General features: G+C 40.7%; 1 protein-coding gene across 1 annotated transcript in view; it reads right to left on the bottom strand.

Annotated features, from left to right (window-relative positions):
* The window catches only part of RUBCNL (rubicon like autophagy enhancer), a 42,828-nt gene that overhangs the window by 11,455 nt on the left and 14,415 nt on the right, over positions 1-16,958 (bottom strand). Inside the window, exons 3-9 of the mRNA XM_081278860.1 lie at positions 15,626-15,708; positions 14,785-14,995; positions 13,345-13,446; positions 12,814-12,874; positions 11,774-11,906; positions 4,137-4,282; positions 2,362-2,426 (exon numbers count right to left, since the gene is read on the bottom strand). Of these exons, the coding sequence (XP_081134986.1) occupies positions 2,362-2,426; positions 4,137-4,282; positions 11,774-11,906; positions 12,814-12,874; positions 13,345-13,446; positions 14,785-14,995; positions 15,626-15,708 (801 nt within the window). The remainder of the gene's footprint in view (positions 1-2,361; positions 2,427-4,136; positions 4,283-11,773; positions 11,907-12,813; positions 12,875-13,344; positions 13,447-14,784; positions 14,996-15,625; positions 15,709-16,958) is intronic.

The raw sequence follows: 16,958 nt of genomic DNA, 5'->3' as shown, positions 1-16,958 counted from the left end.
CATTCATCGCACAAGTTAATTAATTAATCATTTAATTTAATCATAGCCACATGAGTAAGTGGCTATCATACTGTATAGAGAAGTTAAAGAATACATCCAACTTAAGAAATAACTAAATGCATGGTATGAAATTCAACTGGAATCTGCATGAAATAATTAGCTATAATTGATATCTTAAGAGCAGCAAATGAAAATGGACTACTAGCAGACAATACTGAATTGTATTTATTTATTTATTTATTTATTTATTTATTTATTTATTTATTTAGGTGTGCTGTTTGTCATCCTCATTTTTAGGATATGCTTAGTAGTAAAGGGTGAAATGTCAGGTTCACAGTGTGAGATTAAAAGCGACTAAGAATAATAACTAAATTCTATGTGAAATTCCAAATTGGTTTATGGAAAAAAATAAAGGACAGTGGTAAAAAACCTGAAAAAAAATCTATAAAGTCTATAATAAGTGGTATTGCACCAATGCTAATGTCTGAGATTTACTAATTTTACTGTGATTACATAAGATGTTGACATTGGGGGAAGCTCGGAGAAAGGGATTTGGGAACTGACTGTACTATTTTTGCAATAATTCTTTTAAGTCTAAAATTATCTCCGAATACAAAGTTAAAAAAGTTATCCCAAGAGCTAAAGGAAGTTTGCAGGAAAAGCTCCAAATGGTTAACACGTCATGAACAACTACGCCCATAGTTGTTAAGGTCCTGTACGATCTGTGCTCCTGCCGGCCCCTCCAGCCTGCACTCTCTCTTTCTCACTCTCCAGCCACACAGGGCTTCTTTTCAGCTGCCACAGGCACTCTGCACATGATGAGCACCTACCTTTAGGAAACAATCCTTTCTTACAAAACTTCTCACTCCCAGTAGCCCTGCCTCAAGAGCAGATTAAGTTCCCTTGCTGTAATGGAGTTTTACTCAACCACAGAAAAGAATGAAATGATGTATTTTGCAGGAAAATGGATGGAACTTGAGACCATTAGGTTAAGGAAAATAAGCCAAACTCAGAAAGTCAAGAGTCATTATGTTTTCTTTCATATGTGGAGGCTAAAGAGGAAAAAGGAAAAGAAAGATGAGGGCTGGGGACATTACTTAAAGTCAAAGGGAGATCAGTAGAGGACAGGAAAGATACTAGGAGGAGGCAGGAAGGGAGAGAAAGGAATGATATTGGCCAAATTACATTGTTGTATCATGTGCATGTACAACAAATCCATAACAATGAATCTTACTGTTTTGTACAATTAAGAACTGTGAGAAAAAAGTTGCTTGCTATAAACCCCATAATACTTTCACCTTTCTCTTTCCTTATATACAACACCCTTGGTTTTATTTGCATGGTTGATGATTTATGTGGACTCCACAAAGGCAAGACCATGTTTAAAATTCACCACAGTGTCAAATCTGTAGACACACAGCTCCATGTTTAAACAAACTCAGGAAGTTCTTAAGAAGTTAGTGGGATTCAGTCACATGTCTATAGTTTCTGACTCATGAATCTGATATTTACTGAGGCACCAGGACACAGTGGGGAACCAACAGACTGAGTAAATGAGTCAGTTAAAAAAAACTGGTTCTAACTACGATGCCTGTCATCCAATACAGTAGAGGAAGTCCAGACAGACTTCTGCTTTCTATTTTTATCTATTTTTATCTAGAGCACATGACAGAAGTGAAAGGAATTCCCAGTCCCAAGTGGGAAACTTGCTGGGGGAAGCCTGGCTTCTTAGGCCTCAGCCCAGAAATGATCCCGGCAGGCTACCTCCTCCAACTCTCTCTGAAAAAGCTGCCCAGCTCCCAGGCAAGCCATTCATTCTCTCAACAAACAACCTTTGAGGACCAGCTGTGAGCCCAGCACTCTTCTAGGAGTCGATGATAAAACAATGAACAAAACCAGTAACATATCAGCCTCCCAGTTTATAATCTAGTGATGGAGACAGTCAATGAGACAAATCAGTGAAATAAAAATTTTCTAGGAAGAACATGCTACCAATAAAACATAATGACAGCTAACACAAAGTGTTCGTGTAATTGCTTGAGCTCAGTATGGAAAGCTGGGCATTTTTCACAGAGCAGCCCTGGGAATACCCCAAGATTTTTGAGCAAAGATGTCAAGGAAGTAAAGGAGCCAGTCATTAAGTATGTTGTGCGGGTGGGGTGGATACTGAAGGGAGAAATCCAGAGATGCAAATCCCAAATCAAGAGTAAGCATCCCCTTGAAAATCCAGCAGGGATGCCGTGTATTTGGAGTCAAATGCTTAATGGGGAGGCAGCTAAGACTCTGATCCTTCTGGTTCCTGGTCGGTCATGTAACTTTGTAGTTACTCTATCAGACAAGCAATCCATTATCCATACTTACTAGGCTCTATTGGAGTTCCACAGCCAGCACAGAGGAAATTCTGGGCCACTACCACCAGCTCCCTCCTGAGGACAGAAAATGGTTATAATAACATTAATATTATAATAACATTAATGGTTATAATAACATTAATAATGTGGCCAATGGAACATTTTTTAACCAATGGACATCATGATGTGTTTCTTCCCTTGGGACCTTAATTTTGTCATTTATCATTTGGAAAAAAAATGAGATTTATCTAGTACAATTTTCTAATTGAACTATCTGCATCTTTTAAAGCTTAAACCCTTTAAAACTCTCTTCTGTCCCTAAAGTATAGAGGTCAGAATCACAAATTTTTACTCCACCATGGGGTCTTTAAGAACTTTTCATTGCCCGTGCACAGGAGTTTTTCTCCACATTACAGTGGAAGACGGTTCAGGAAGAACACCACCAAAAGGTGAGGTCTTTGGAAAGTTCATAAATGGATCCAAAGATATTTAATGAAAAGGGGTAATGGAAGAAATACTCCATGGAAATGTTTCCTACTGAACTGCTGTACACAATTTCACCAAGACAAGATGGTTAAAATTGAATTGGAGTTCAAGGCCAGCAAAAATGGTGAATGCAAAAGTATGCTAAGTTTCTGCCCATCTACCTTAAAGATGATCGAGAGAATCCCTACAGAAGAGATATCCCATGCCAATAAAAATGACCTCTCACAAGACCTAGAGAGCCAGTGAGCTCTTCTGCCCAAGCAGCTCCAAAGACTTTCTTGCCATACTCTCTAAAGAAAAAAACAGAATGAATCTATGAGGCACTTTCTTAGGGCCAAATCAACAAGGTTCCACAGTCCCTTTATGACCCTCTGGAGTGTGCTCACCAAATTTAACACAAACCAAGAGGAGTGGAAAAATGAGCTGGTAAGAATGTCTATTCTGTAATCTTTCTCTATAAACTGTCATATAATCTCAGAACAAATTACAATTAAACTACTGTTAGTCTCTGTGTGTGTATGCATTCACATGAATGCACGGTTTATTTACTTTTCTGCATCATTTTAGATTTTAAGTCTTTTCTGACTTTTGCTATTTCTAAAAGAATGAGAATGTTTTTATTGATATTCTGCTACATTTATCAATTATAGGAGTGCTCTTCAAGATTGAATTTTCCCTTTTGAAAATGTATTAGTTTTTAGTACACACTACCGGCATGGGAAATATGGAATGATCCAGTCTTTTCAAATTGTAATATTTGATTTTTTTAGTTCCATTATTAACCACTTTAAAAATTGCCTTAAAGCCTATTTAATTTTCAGTTGCTATGGAATACTTACAGTTAAGGATGCATAGTCACATTCTCAGTTTGTCAAAACCTACAGAGCACCCAAAAGCCCATGATAAACAACGTGTCAGAAAAACTAAGCTAGAAAGATATGCACAACATTCCTGTTCCAAATTTCCCTGTATCCCTGAGCACACTCTTTTTTCCTTCCTCTACCTCAATAAAGAATTGGTGGAGCCAAACATACTGGCACATGCCTATAATCCCAGTGACTAAAGGAGGCTGAGGCAGGAAGGCCAACCTCAGCAACTTAGTGAGGCCCCAAGCAACTTAATGAGACCCTGTCTCAAAATAAAAAATAAAAAGAGCTAGCGATGTGGCTCAGTGGCTAAGTGCCCCAAATGTAATCCCTGGTATCAAAAGAAGAAAAAAAAAGAATAAAGAATCAGTAGGTTCCATCACCACCTGTTTTCTTTCAATGGACTGGGATCCAGGCAGTAGTCTATACTTACTTGAGTGGTGGATGAAGATCAAGTATGATCTGAAATCTAGGGGGAGCCCAGTCTTCAGTCCCTCTGATCCTAGACTTAAATTGAATGTCCTGTACTATATCCATACTGGATTCAAAGTCTTTTCGGACATTTTCTTCATTTGCAACCTGTATATCACATAAGAGGATTTAGGAAAACCATAAGTATTTTAAGAGTTTAAATAAAGAGCATTCAAATGTGTTTCCTATCTTAAAATGTATCATGAAAATTAAAACTGTTTTTACCTGAACCATGGCAAGGGCCCTCCACCTCCACCTCACCCCCCCACAGCTCCTATGAGGCTCAGTTTTCTTAGGAGTATTTTTAGTTTGTTTCCAGACTTTGAATTTTCAGCAAGTAGGTCATTTTGACCTGGAAAATTTTTCAGAAGACTCCCTCGGTCAGTCAACAGACTGGGAAGCAGTGTCTATGAGCACCGTCTTGTGGTGTGTCTCCCTAGAAACAGCTCTGTTCAGGTGCTCCTGGACTAATACTTGCCAATCAGCCTTCCCAGTTTCCCTGATAAAATTAAACTCTCCCTCCCCAACACTTCCAGAGTGTTTTCTCCCCACTCTTATTTTAGCCTTTGTCACAAGTCCTCCACCCCCACCCAGCTGCATGCTCAGAGGGTGCTATGGGCTACAAAGAAACCAGCCTGTACTTTAAAATGAGGCAGCTGGGGCTTGACTCCTGCTTGACCACTGACCAGCCCAGCGGAGGTCTAGGCCCAGCATTTTAAAACAACAAAGATAAGAGCATTCTCCTGATAAGATACATGGGATTAAAATGTGACTCACAGATCTTGAGAGCTGACGTCATCATCCCTGTTTTTGACTGATCGCAGCTCATTCAACTATAGAACAGGTAATTTCAGGCTGCCATTCGCCTGCGTCTCGCAGACAAAGTACTCAGGCTCAGTGCTAAAGAACCCGCGGAAACTGCCTCTTGGAGCCTGCTCCTATCAGAACATACAGAGCCCGGAGAGGCCGAATTCTGGCTCCCGGAACTGCTCTGGCCCAGGGCTAAAGAACCCGCGGAAACTGCTTCTCGGTCCAGATCCTGCTGAATACTGTGGAGGCCAGAGGGGCAGAGCAGAGATGCCGCCCACGCCCAGAGCAGCCCCAGCGACCCGCCGGCGTGGTATCACTTCACCCCAACTGCAGTAGGGGCCGAGCAGAGCCGCCGCCCGAGCCCACAAGGTAGGCAGACCAGCGACCAATCGGCAGATCAGGCCCAGCGGCCTGCCGGTGTGGTAGACACATCACACCAATTGGAGTAGGGGCAGAGCAGAGCCGCCGCCTACGCCCGAAACAGACCTAGCGACCCGCCGGCGTGGTATCACTTCACCCCAACTGCAGTAGGGGCTGAGCAGAGCAGCCGCCAGAGCCCGCAAGGTAGGTAGACCTGAGACCGACCGGTGGAACAGGCCCAGCGCCCTGACGGCGTGGTAGACACGTCACACCAATTGGAGTAGGGGCAGAGCAGAGCCACCGCCCGCGCACGGAACAGGCCCAGGAGCCCACCGGAGTGGTAGTCACATCACCCCATTTGGACTAGGGGCAGAGCAGAGCCGCCACCCATGCCCACAAGGTAGGCAGACCTGCGACCGACCGGAGGAACAGGCCCAGCGGCCTGCCGGCATGGTAGACACGTCACCCCAATTGGAGTAGAGGCAGAGCAGAGCCGCCGCCCGCGCCCGGAACAGGCCCAGCAGCCCACCGGCGTGGTAGTCACATCACCCCAATTGGAGTAGGGGTAGAGCAGAGCCGCCGCCCATGCCCGGAACAGGCCCAGCGACCCACCGGCGTGGTAGACACGTCACCCCAATTGGAGTAAGGACAAAGCAGAGCCGCAGCCAGTGCCTGCAAGGTAGGCAGACCTGCGACCGACCAGCAGCACAGACCCAGCGGCCCGCCAGCGTGGTAGACAGATCACCCCAATTGGAGGAGGAGCACAGCCGCTGCCTGCCCTGCAAGGGAGACTTTTCAACTATACAAGAGCAATATAAATATATAGGGGGAAAATTTCAAAAACACAACAGTTTCACCAAGCAGAAAGAAACGCGAGCAGTATGAAACGACAAGGAAAGAAAGGACCACAAGCAATGCAGGTCAACTCAACTTTAGAAGAGGTAATAGCTGCAGCAGATGGAATGTCAGATAAAGAATTCAGGATATACATGCTTCAGATGATCTGGAGTCTCAAGGAAGACATTAGACAGCAAAATCAGACAATGAAAGATCACTTCGACAATGAATTACATAAACAAATCCAAGAAGCAAAAGATCAACTATACAGGGAGATAGAGGTAATAAAAAACAAACAAATAGAAATCCTAGAAATACAGGAAGCAATAAAACAACTTAAAAACTCAATTGAGAATACTACCAGCAGAGTAGAACACTTAGAAGATAGAACATCAGACAATGAAGACAAAGTATTTCAACTTGAAAAGAACATGGACAGCTCAGCAAGACTGTTAAGGAACCATGAGCAGAACATCCAAGAAATATGGGATAACATAAAGAGACCAAACTTAAGAGTCATTGGGATACAGGAAGGTATAGAGCTCCAAACCAAAGGAATGAGCAATCTATTCAATGAAATAATACGAGAAAACTTCCCAGACTTGAAGAATGAGACAGAATCCCAAATCCTAGAAGCCTACAGGACGCCGAATGTGCAAAATCATAAGAGATCCACACCTAGACACATTATAATGAAGATGCCCAGCATACAGAATAAGAAGAGAATTTTAAAAGCTACAAGAGAAAGGAAGCAGATCACATTTAGGGGTAAACCAATCAGGATAACAGCTGAACTTTCAACACAGACTCTGAAAGCTAGAAGATCCTGGAATAGCATATTTCAAACACTGAAAGAAAATGGGTTCCAACCAAGAATCGTGTATCCAGCGAAATTAAGCTTCAGGATGGAAGATGAAATTAAAACCTTCCACGATAAACAAAAGTTAAAAGAATTTGCAGCTAGAAAACCATCTCTTCAAAACATCCCTGGCAAAACATTTCAGGAAGAGGAAACGGTAAATAACAATGAAAACCAACAGTGGGAGGTAGGACAGTAAAGGGGGGAAATAATCAAAGAGGAAAACAAACCATGTTTAGTAACATAAATAAACAAATATGGCTGGAAGAACAAACCATATCTCAATAATAACCCTAAATGTTAATGGCTTAAACTCACCAATTAAGAGACACAGGCTAGTAGAATGGATCACAAAACAAGACCCAACAATATGCTGCCTACAGGAGATGCATTTGATAGGAAAAGATATACACAGACTAAAGGTGAAAGGTTGGGAAAAATCATATCACTCATATGGACTTCGGAAACAAGAAGGAGCGTCCATACTCATATCAAATAAAATAGATTTCAAGCCAAAGTTAATCAAAAGGGATAAAGAGGGACACTACATACTGCTCAAGGGAACCATACACCAACAAGACATAACAATCATAAATATATATGCCCCAAACAACGGTGCAGCTATGTTCATCAAGCAAACTCTTCTCAAGTTCAAGAGTCTAATAGACCACCATACAATAATCATGGGAGACTTCAACACACCTCTCTCACCACTGGACAGATCTTCCAAACAAAAGCTGAATAAGGAAACTATAGAACTCAATAACACAATTAACAACCTAGACTTAATTGACATATATAGAATATACCACCCAACATCAAGCAGTTACACTTTTTTCTCAGCAGCACATGGATCCTTCTCAAAAATAGATAATATATTATGTCACAGGGCAACTCTTAGACAATATAAAGGAGTAGAGATAATACCATGCATCTTATCTGATCATAATGGAATGAAACTGAAAATCAATGATAAAAGAAGGAAAGAAAAATCATGCATCACTTGGAGAATGAACAATAGCTTACTGAATGATCAATGGGTTTTAGAAGACATCAAGGAGGAAATTAAAAAATTCTTAGAGTTAAATGAAAACTCAGACACAACACATCGGAATCTATGGGACACATTGAAAGCAGTTCTAAGAGGAAAATTCATTGCTTGGAGTTCATTCCTTAAAAAAAGAAAAAACCAACAAATAAATGATCTCATACTTCATCTCAAAATCCTAGAAAAAGAAGAGCAAAACAACAGCAAAAGAAGTAGAAGGCAAGAAATAATTAAAATCAGAGCTGAAATTAATGAAATCGAAACAAAAGAAACAATTGAAAAAATTGACAAAACCAAAAGTTGGTTCTTTGAAAAAATAAATAAAATCGACAGACCCTTAGCCATGCTAACGAAGAGAAGAAGAGAGAGAACCCAAATTACTAGCATACGGGATGAAAAAGGCAACATCACAACAGACACTTCAGAAATACAGAAGATAATCAGAAATTATTTTGAATCCTTATACTCCAATAAAATACAAGATAGTGAAGGCATTGATAAATTTCTTAAGTCATATGATCTGCCCAGATTGAGTCAGGAGGATATAGACAACCTAAACAGACCAATATCAATTGAGGAAATAGAAGAAAACATCAAAAGACTACCAACTAAGAAAAGCCCAGGACCGGATGGGTATACAGCAGAGTTTTACAAAACCTTTAAAGAGGAACTAATACCAATACTTTTCAAGCTATTTCAGGAAATAGAAAAGGAGGGAGAACTAACAAATTCATTCTACGAGGCCAACATCACCCTGATTCCTAAACCAGACAAAGACACTTCAAAGAAAGAAAACTACAGACCAATATCTCTAAGGAACCTAGATGCGAAAATCCTCAATAAAATTCTGGCGAATCGGATTCAAAAACATATCAAAAAAATTGTGCACCATAATCAAGTAGGATTCATCCCTGGGATGCAAGGCTGGTTCAATATACGGAAATCAATAAATGTTATTTACCACATCAATAGACTTAAAATTAAGAACCATATGATCATCTCGATAGATGCAGAAAAAGCATTTGACAAAGTACAGCATCCCTTTATGTTCAAAACTCTAGAAAAACTAGGGATAACAGGAACATACCTCAACATTGTAAAAGCAATCTATGCTAAGCCTCGGGCTAGCATCATTCTGAATGGAGGAAAATTGAAGGCATTCCCTCTAAAATCTGGAACAAGACAGGGATGCCCTCTCTCACCACTTCTGTTCAACATAGTTCTCAAAACACTGGCCAGAGCAATTAGACAGATGAAAGAAATTAAAGGCATAAAAATAGGAAAAGAAGAACCTAAATTATCACTATTTGCAGATTACATGATTCTATACCTAGCAGACCCAAAAGGGTCTACAAAGAAACTATTAGAGCTAATAAATGAATTCAGCAAAGTGGCAGGATATAAAATCAACATGCATAAATCAAAGGCATTCCTGTATATCAGTGACAAATCCTCTGAAATGGAAATGAGGAAAAACAGTCCTTTCACAATATCCTCAAAAAAAATAAAATACTTGGGAATCAATCTAACAAAAGAGGTGAAAGACTTATACAATGAAAACTACAGAACCCTAAAGAGAGAAATTGAAGAAGATCTTAGAAGATGGAAAAATATACCCTGTTCATGGATAGGCAGAACTAACATCATCAAAATGGCGATATTACCAAAAGTTCTCTATAGGTTTAATGCAATGCCAATCAAAATCCCAACGGCATTTCTGGTAGAAATAGAGAAAGCAATCATGAAATTCATATCGAAAAATAAAAGACCCAGAATAGCAAAAACAGTGCTAAGCAGGAAGTGTGAATCAGGCGGTATAGCGATACCAGACTTCAAACAATACTACAGAGCAATAGTAACAAAAACATCATGGTACTGGTACCAGAACAGGCAGGTGGACCAATGGTACAGAATAGAGGACACAGAAACCAATCCACAAAACTACAACTATCTTATATTTGATAAAGGGGCTAAAAGCATGCAATGGAGGAAGGATAGCATCTTCAACAAATGGTGCTGGGAAAACTGGAAATCCATATGCATCAAAATGAAACTGAATCCCTTTCTCTCGCCATGCACAAAAGTTAACTCAAAATGGATCAAGGAGCTTGATATCAAACCAGAGACACAGCGTCTGATAGAAGAAAAAGTTGGCTATCATCTACATACTGTGGGTTCGGGCTCCAAATTCCTCAATAGGACACCCATAGCACAAGAGTTAATAACTAGAATCAACAAATGGGACTTACTCAAACTAAAAAGTTTTTTCTCAGCAAAAGAAACAATAAGAGAGGTAGATAGGGAGCCTACATCTTGGGAACAAATCTTTACTCCTCACACTTCAGATAGAGCCCTAATATCCAGAGTATACAAAGAACTCAAAAAATTAGACAATAAGATAACAAATAACCCAATCAACAAATGGGCCAAGGACCTGAACAGACACTTCTCAGAGGAGGACATACAATCAATCAACAAGTACATGAAAAAATGCTCACCATCTCTAGCAGTCAGAGAAATGCAAATCAAAACCACCCTAAGATACCATCTCACTCCAGTAAGATTGGCAGCCACTATGAAGTCAAACAACAACAAGTGCTGGTGAGGATGTGGAGAAAAGGGCACACTTGTTCATTGTTGGTGGGACTGCAAATTGGTGCAATCAATTTGGAAAGCAGTATGGAGATTTCTTGGAAAGCTGGGAATGGAACCACCATTTGACCCAGCTATTCCCCTTCTTGGTCTATTCCCTAAAGACCTAAAAAGAGCATGCTACAGGGACACTGCTACATCGATGTTCATAGCAGCACAATTCACAATAGCAAGACTGTGGAACCAACCTAGATGCCCTTCAATAGATGAATGGATTAAAAAAATGTGGCATTTATACACAATGGAGTATTACTCTGCATTAAGAAATGACAAAATCATAGAATTTGGAGGGAAATGGATGGCATTAGAGCAGATTATGCTAAGTGAAGCCAGCCAATCCCTAAAAAACAAATGCCAAATGTCTTCTTTGATATAAGGAGAGTAACTAAGAACAGAGTAGGGACGAAGAGCATGAGAAGAAGATTAACATTTAACAGGGATGAGAGGTGGGAGGGAAAGCGAAAGAGAAGGGAAATTGCATGGAAATGGAAGGAGACCCTCAGGGTTATACAAAATTACATACAAGAGGAAGTGAGGGGAAAAGGAAAAATAATACAAGGGGGAGAAATGAATTACAGTAGAGGGGGTAGAGAGAGAAGAGGGGAGGGGAGGGGAGGGGAGGGGGGATAGTAGAGGATAGGAAAGGCAGCAGAATACAACAGACACTAGTATGGCAATATGTAAATCAGTGGAAGTGTAACTGATGTGACTCTGCAATCTGTATACGGGGTAAAAATGGGAGTTCATAGCCCACTTGAATCAAAGTGTGAAATATGATATGTTAAGAAATATGTAATGTTTTGAACAACCAACAATAAAAAAAATAAAATAAAATAAATAAATAAAATGTGGCTCACAAAGCACAGTCCCTGATACACAACAAGCACCCAATACATGCTGGTTTCATCTTTGGTTTCAAGTCTCCCCCATGGGGGATACCATTCAAGAAAGCATAAATATTGGAAGTGAATGGGCTAGGTAAACAGAGAATTTAGGAACTTTTGATTCAAGGTCAATTTATTTTAATACTTACTCCTGAATCACTTGCATTCAGGGAATCTGCCAGCTGATACTTAACTGCTGACGATACCCAGCACTTCTGGAATACTTGGTACAACTCTTTGGCTAACAACTCAGGAGAATTGAAGTCTGCCTCATGAGAAACACTGAAACATAAGAGATGTAAAAATTGGAAAACTATATACATGAGGCATGGGCTCAGACTCTTCCTCAGGTTTCCAACTGTTCTTTCTACCCCCAACTCAGAGGAGGTTATTGGGTGAAACCAGCGTCAGTCACTGGCTGGTATCTTAAGCAATACAGTTAGTTCATAGTATACGTGCCTAAGACTTGAAGGTGAAAAATGCACCAAATTTCAAGTCATAAAGCCTGAGCACAAGCCCTACTTCTGCTATGTAATAGCACTGTAACCTGAGGCACATGCTCTAGGGGCCTTAACTTCTAGGTCTATAAAATGAGGTTTAAAAATAAATACACACATGGAAACTTGACAGGCCTGCTCATGAGGATTAAATGAGAATGTATACAAAAACCTTTTAAGTGCTATAAAGCCTTTGGGGCTGCTACGACTTGAATATATACAGCATTCTCCAAAGGCCCCGATGTTAAGGGCTTGGTCCTCAGGGTGGCACTATTATCTGGAGGCAGTGGAACTTTTGGGAGGTAGAGCCTAGTGAGAGGTTCTTAGGTCACTGGAGGTGTGCCCTCAGAAGGGAGTGGGACCCTGCTTCCTGGCTTAAGATGTGAATGTTCTCTCTGACATACACTTCCACCATGTTGTCCCTCCAACCACCATCCTCACCAGAGGACTGTGCAGCTACCATGCCTTTGAACCTCTCAAATTGTAAGCTAAATAAAACTTTTCTAAGTTAGTTGACTTGGTTATTGCTAGAGTAACACAAAGCCCCTAACTGGGGTAGGGGAGAGGGCTGATTGACTGATTTAGGTGGTAATCCCCATCTTTGAGCTGGCTAATCCCTGTTCGAGACCTAACGTCCACAGTACCTACAAGGTACCCACCCAGGGGCCTAAGTGCACATGGAGGACAATTACCTCTTACAGGACCTGTAGGAACAGCTACAAGTTTCTCTGATATCATTAAACTCTCCAACTTCTGTGGGAAAATAAAAGAAAGAGTAGTGAGATCTTTCAGTCTATTTCACTTAATCATAGTCAATTTTGTAAGAAGAACATGAAAAGAGCTCCCTGCCTCTCAGAAAGAACCAATTATTCCACATCTCCATGCCTTAGGTTCTTCTGAGTTTCAAATATGAGGCTCCAGCCAAAGATCATAGATAGAATTTCATCTGAAATTTCACCAGAATATAATTGAGAGATCAAGCAGATATTAGATCCTAATGAATATCTGCTTTTTCATTCAATTCTACAAGTGAGATGAGAGATTAGCTAGCAAGACATGTCAAGCAAAAAAAAATAACTTTTTAATATCAGAGACATAATTTGATCTTGATAGACATTTCTTTGCATGCCACTAAAATGGGGTACTGTGTGTATTACATGTTAGTGTGTGAAGAGGGGTGTGGGGAGGCAGCCAGTCAGAGCCAACAAGAATACAAATCTTACCTACAATAACAAACTCATCAAGGCTGCATCTGCAGGCCTCTTGCACCACATTAGAGTGAGAAGGTGTTTCGACCTTGGGGCTGACCTGTAACACAGCACAACCTAGAGAAAGAAGGCAAGGGGGATTTCACCATCAGAAGAAAAAGAAAGATTGGGGATGTAGCTCAGTGGTAGAGAACTTTCCTAGCATAAGCAAGGCCCTTTGTTCAACCCCCTGCACTACCAAAAAAAAAAAAAAAAAAAAAAAAGGTGCAACCTGTAACACTCAATTTAACAGAAACTAGAAAATGAAAGGGCTAAGAGAAGAGATTACTTTAATATTTTGTTAAATTCAATTCTAGGAACAAAAATTGAAGGAAGCTATTTTTTTTTTATTCTTCTTGCTTTCAGTACAATTAAGTGAAATAGACTGATAGGAAATGTGGGGGTTCCTAATAGTAATCTGCCTACTTTTGAGTATGTTTGAAATGTTCCTTAATATAAGGTTTTTAAAAAATGAAAGAGGATTAAAAACTGTCAGTTTCACAGTAAGGCAAACAAATTAGGAGAGGAGTCTGAGGCAGGAGTATCACAAGTTCAAAGTCAGCCTCAGCAATTTAGCGGGACCCTAAGCAACTCAGTGAGACCCTGTCTCAAAATAAAATATAAAAAAAGGGCTGAGGATGTGGCTTGGTGGCTAAGCACCCTTGGGATGAATCCTCAGTATCTAAAACAACAACAACAACAACAAAATCTGCCAGGAAGCAAATATAGGGGAAAAAAATAGGAATGAAGAAAGCAGAATTCAAATTTAGGAAATGCTATGAAAGTAGCAAATGCTCACATCTGCTGCCAGCTTTGGTGCCCTCTCCTCCTGGGAGAACTCCTGGCTCCAACATGAGGCAAATGCTCCTACTTGGAGGCCCACTCTGCCGAGTCTTCCCTTCTGCCTCAGCAAGTGAGCTCCCGCAGGGAAACACAGCACCCTGTCCACAGCTCACCCCCAGCACCACAAGCTCACTGTGTGCTCAATGAAGGACAGAGAAATACTTGGAAAAAGGACAAGTATTTAGAAAAGGCTAGGACATCTTTTTGTGTGTGTGTGTGTGTGGAAAAAAAGAAGATGACAACTACAAAGGGCATCAGCCACTGGGAAAAAAATGTAGAAAGAAGTCCGAGAAAAAAACAAAATAGGGCTGAGGATATAGCTCAGTTGGTAGAGTGCTTGCCTTGCATGTAGAAGGCCCTGGGTTCGATCCCCAGTACAAAAAAAAAAAAAATAGAATCTGAAAATTGGATGGAGCATAATAACCAATCCCAAGGCGAAATGGCAATGATGTAAGGCTTACATAGTTTACTCAAGAAATTTTGGACAAAAGGTTGAGAAATGAACATATTTCAGAAGGGAGAAGTAGTGTATGGAGAACACAGCATCAAGGTTCTCACATCTGCCCAACTTGCCTTCATAGCCACTGTCAGAGGAAGTGGAAGACCCAGATTCTTGCTTTGGGTTGGTATAAATGGTCATTTCGGAGTCAACTTGGTCACTCCCAAGGGACCCACTGGCTTCTTGTATGCTCCAGCTCTCCGCCTTCTGTTGACTCACGATGTCATACTTCATTTTCTCCATAGCTGATATAATCATATCAGCAATATAAAAGTAGGCATTCTCCTGCAGAGATTAAAAAAATCAATGAAAACATTCACAAGAAAAATCAACATTTTTTAATGGAGGGTATATTAGATTTGAAAAATCAAAAAGCTCCATTGAAGTGAAGTTAATGTAGATAGTGTTATTTAATCAGGTGTTTACAGGTCATCTATGGCTTATAAACCATCATCTAGAGACATAGATTTACTCCACAATAGTCAACAGATGACGCAAGTTGAACTTGTTCTGATACAAAAACCCTATTGTTGGTAGTGACCCCACAACTGACATTATTCATCAAGCATGGAAATTTTCCCAGCTGAGCAGACCCTGCCTCTATACCTCTGCTGAGTACTCCTGGCATTCTCTACCTATCAAACACTGAAATGAAACCTATTTGCTATGCCTCATCCATGTAGAGTTTCCAGATTTAAATCAGAACAGCACTACTTAATGGACTAGGACTCTGGGTGGTCAGGAAGAAGCAGGAGGACTGGGGCTGTAGCTCAGCGGTAGAGTGCTTGCCTAGGCACTAGTTTCCATCCACAGCACCACATAAAAATAAACAAAATAAAGGTATGCTGTCCATCTACAACTAGAAAAGTCAATAAATAAATAAGTAAATAAACAGGAGAAGAAGAAAGCATTCACCTTTTCTATGTCAACAGGTAATACAAATGCCTCTGGTAAGACGGAATTCAAAGAAATGGCTCTTCTCCTTATTTGAACAGCACCTGCAATATAGCAAGCCATTAAAAAAGGAGAAAACGAAGTTCAAAGAAGCTAAGAAAATAAAACAATCCTAGGGTTTAAGTTTTAAGTACTGCAGATAGATAGATACATAGATAGATAGATAGATAGATAAAATATAACCAGTATAATTGTAAAATAAATGGGGACAGCAGCATCTTCTGATGGCAGGACTTGCAGATATTGTCTTAATGGGAGGCGACTGGAGTAACTGGTAGAATCCTCAGAGACAGCACAGGAGAATGCTTGGAGTGGAGAACAATGAGACAAAGAGGGTAGAAAGAGGAGAGGAGACACGAGGTGGAGAAAGTGAGGAGAAACACTCCAGAAGCAGGCTATGAGAATGATGGGTTCACGTCTTTGACTTATTGCAATTGACCCTAAACTTCCTGTTACATACACAAAATCATCTGAAAAAGATCAGCATTGCTTCTCTAAAATAGTCTTCCTCCAGGTAAAACCAAGAAGAAAGTGCAGAAGTTACCTTCTGCTGAATCATCCGTTCCTGCACCCTTAGCCACTCCATTCCTGGCAATGACCACCTCAAACAAGCATCATTTCTGTCATGTACTTTCTTCCTGCATCATTGAAAGCAAACATTTCTGTGAGAGCCACAAGTGTTGAGTGTCCCAACCAACCTGCTAAATTAGAATAAAAGGCTGCAAATATCCTGCTGATTATGCACTTCCACAGATGACAAACAGAGGCCAGCAGGAACACTCAAACGCCTTTCTTCATGTTTAAGAAAGAGGCCGGTGCATGGGTGGGGCCTTTGGGCTTTGGAAGGCTATCTGGGGCTGGTGAACTTTTTCGGTGAAGGACTAGGTAAATGAATGTATAGGGTTTGAGAGCTATAAGATATCTGTGGCACTGTAAAAAGAAAGCAGCAATTGACCAAACAACTTTTTTTTTTTAAATAAAAACAGGAAGCTAGCAGGGCAAGGCTGTGCACAGGTATAATTCCAGTGACTTGGGAGGGTGAGTGAGGAGAATCACAAGTTCAAGGCCAGCCTCAGCAAATAAGTGAGGCTCTAAACAACTTTGCAAGACCCTGTCCAAACTAGAAACTAAAAGGGGCTGCAAATATAGCTCGGTGGTTGAGTGCACCTGGGGGGGCAGGGAGGAGGAGGAGGAGGAGGAGGAGGAGGAGGAGGAGGAGGAGGAAGAGGAGGCAGCGGCGGGAGGGAAGCGGCAGCAGAATTTAGCCCACAGGCCACAGGTGCAGACCCTACAT

This window comes from Spermophilus citellus (genome assembly GCF_964194105.1).
Source record: "Spermophilus citellus genome assembly, chromosome: 1".
NCBI classification, from domain to species: domain Eukaryota; kingdom Metazoa; phylum Chordata; class Mammalia; order Rodentia; family Sciuridae; genus Spermophilus; species Spermophilus citellus.
The sequence above is the reverse complement of the archived record's forward strand: the minus strand, read 5'-3'. Positions and strand labels throughout refer to the sequence as shown.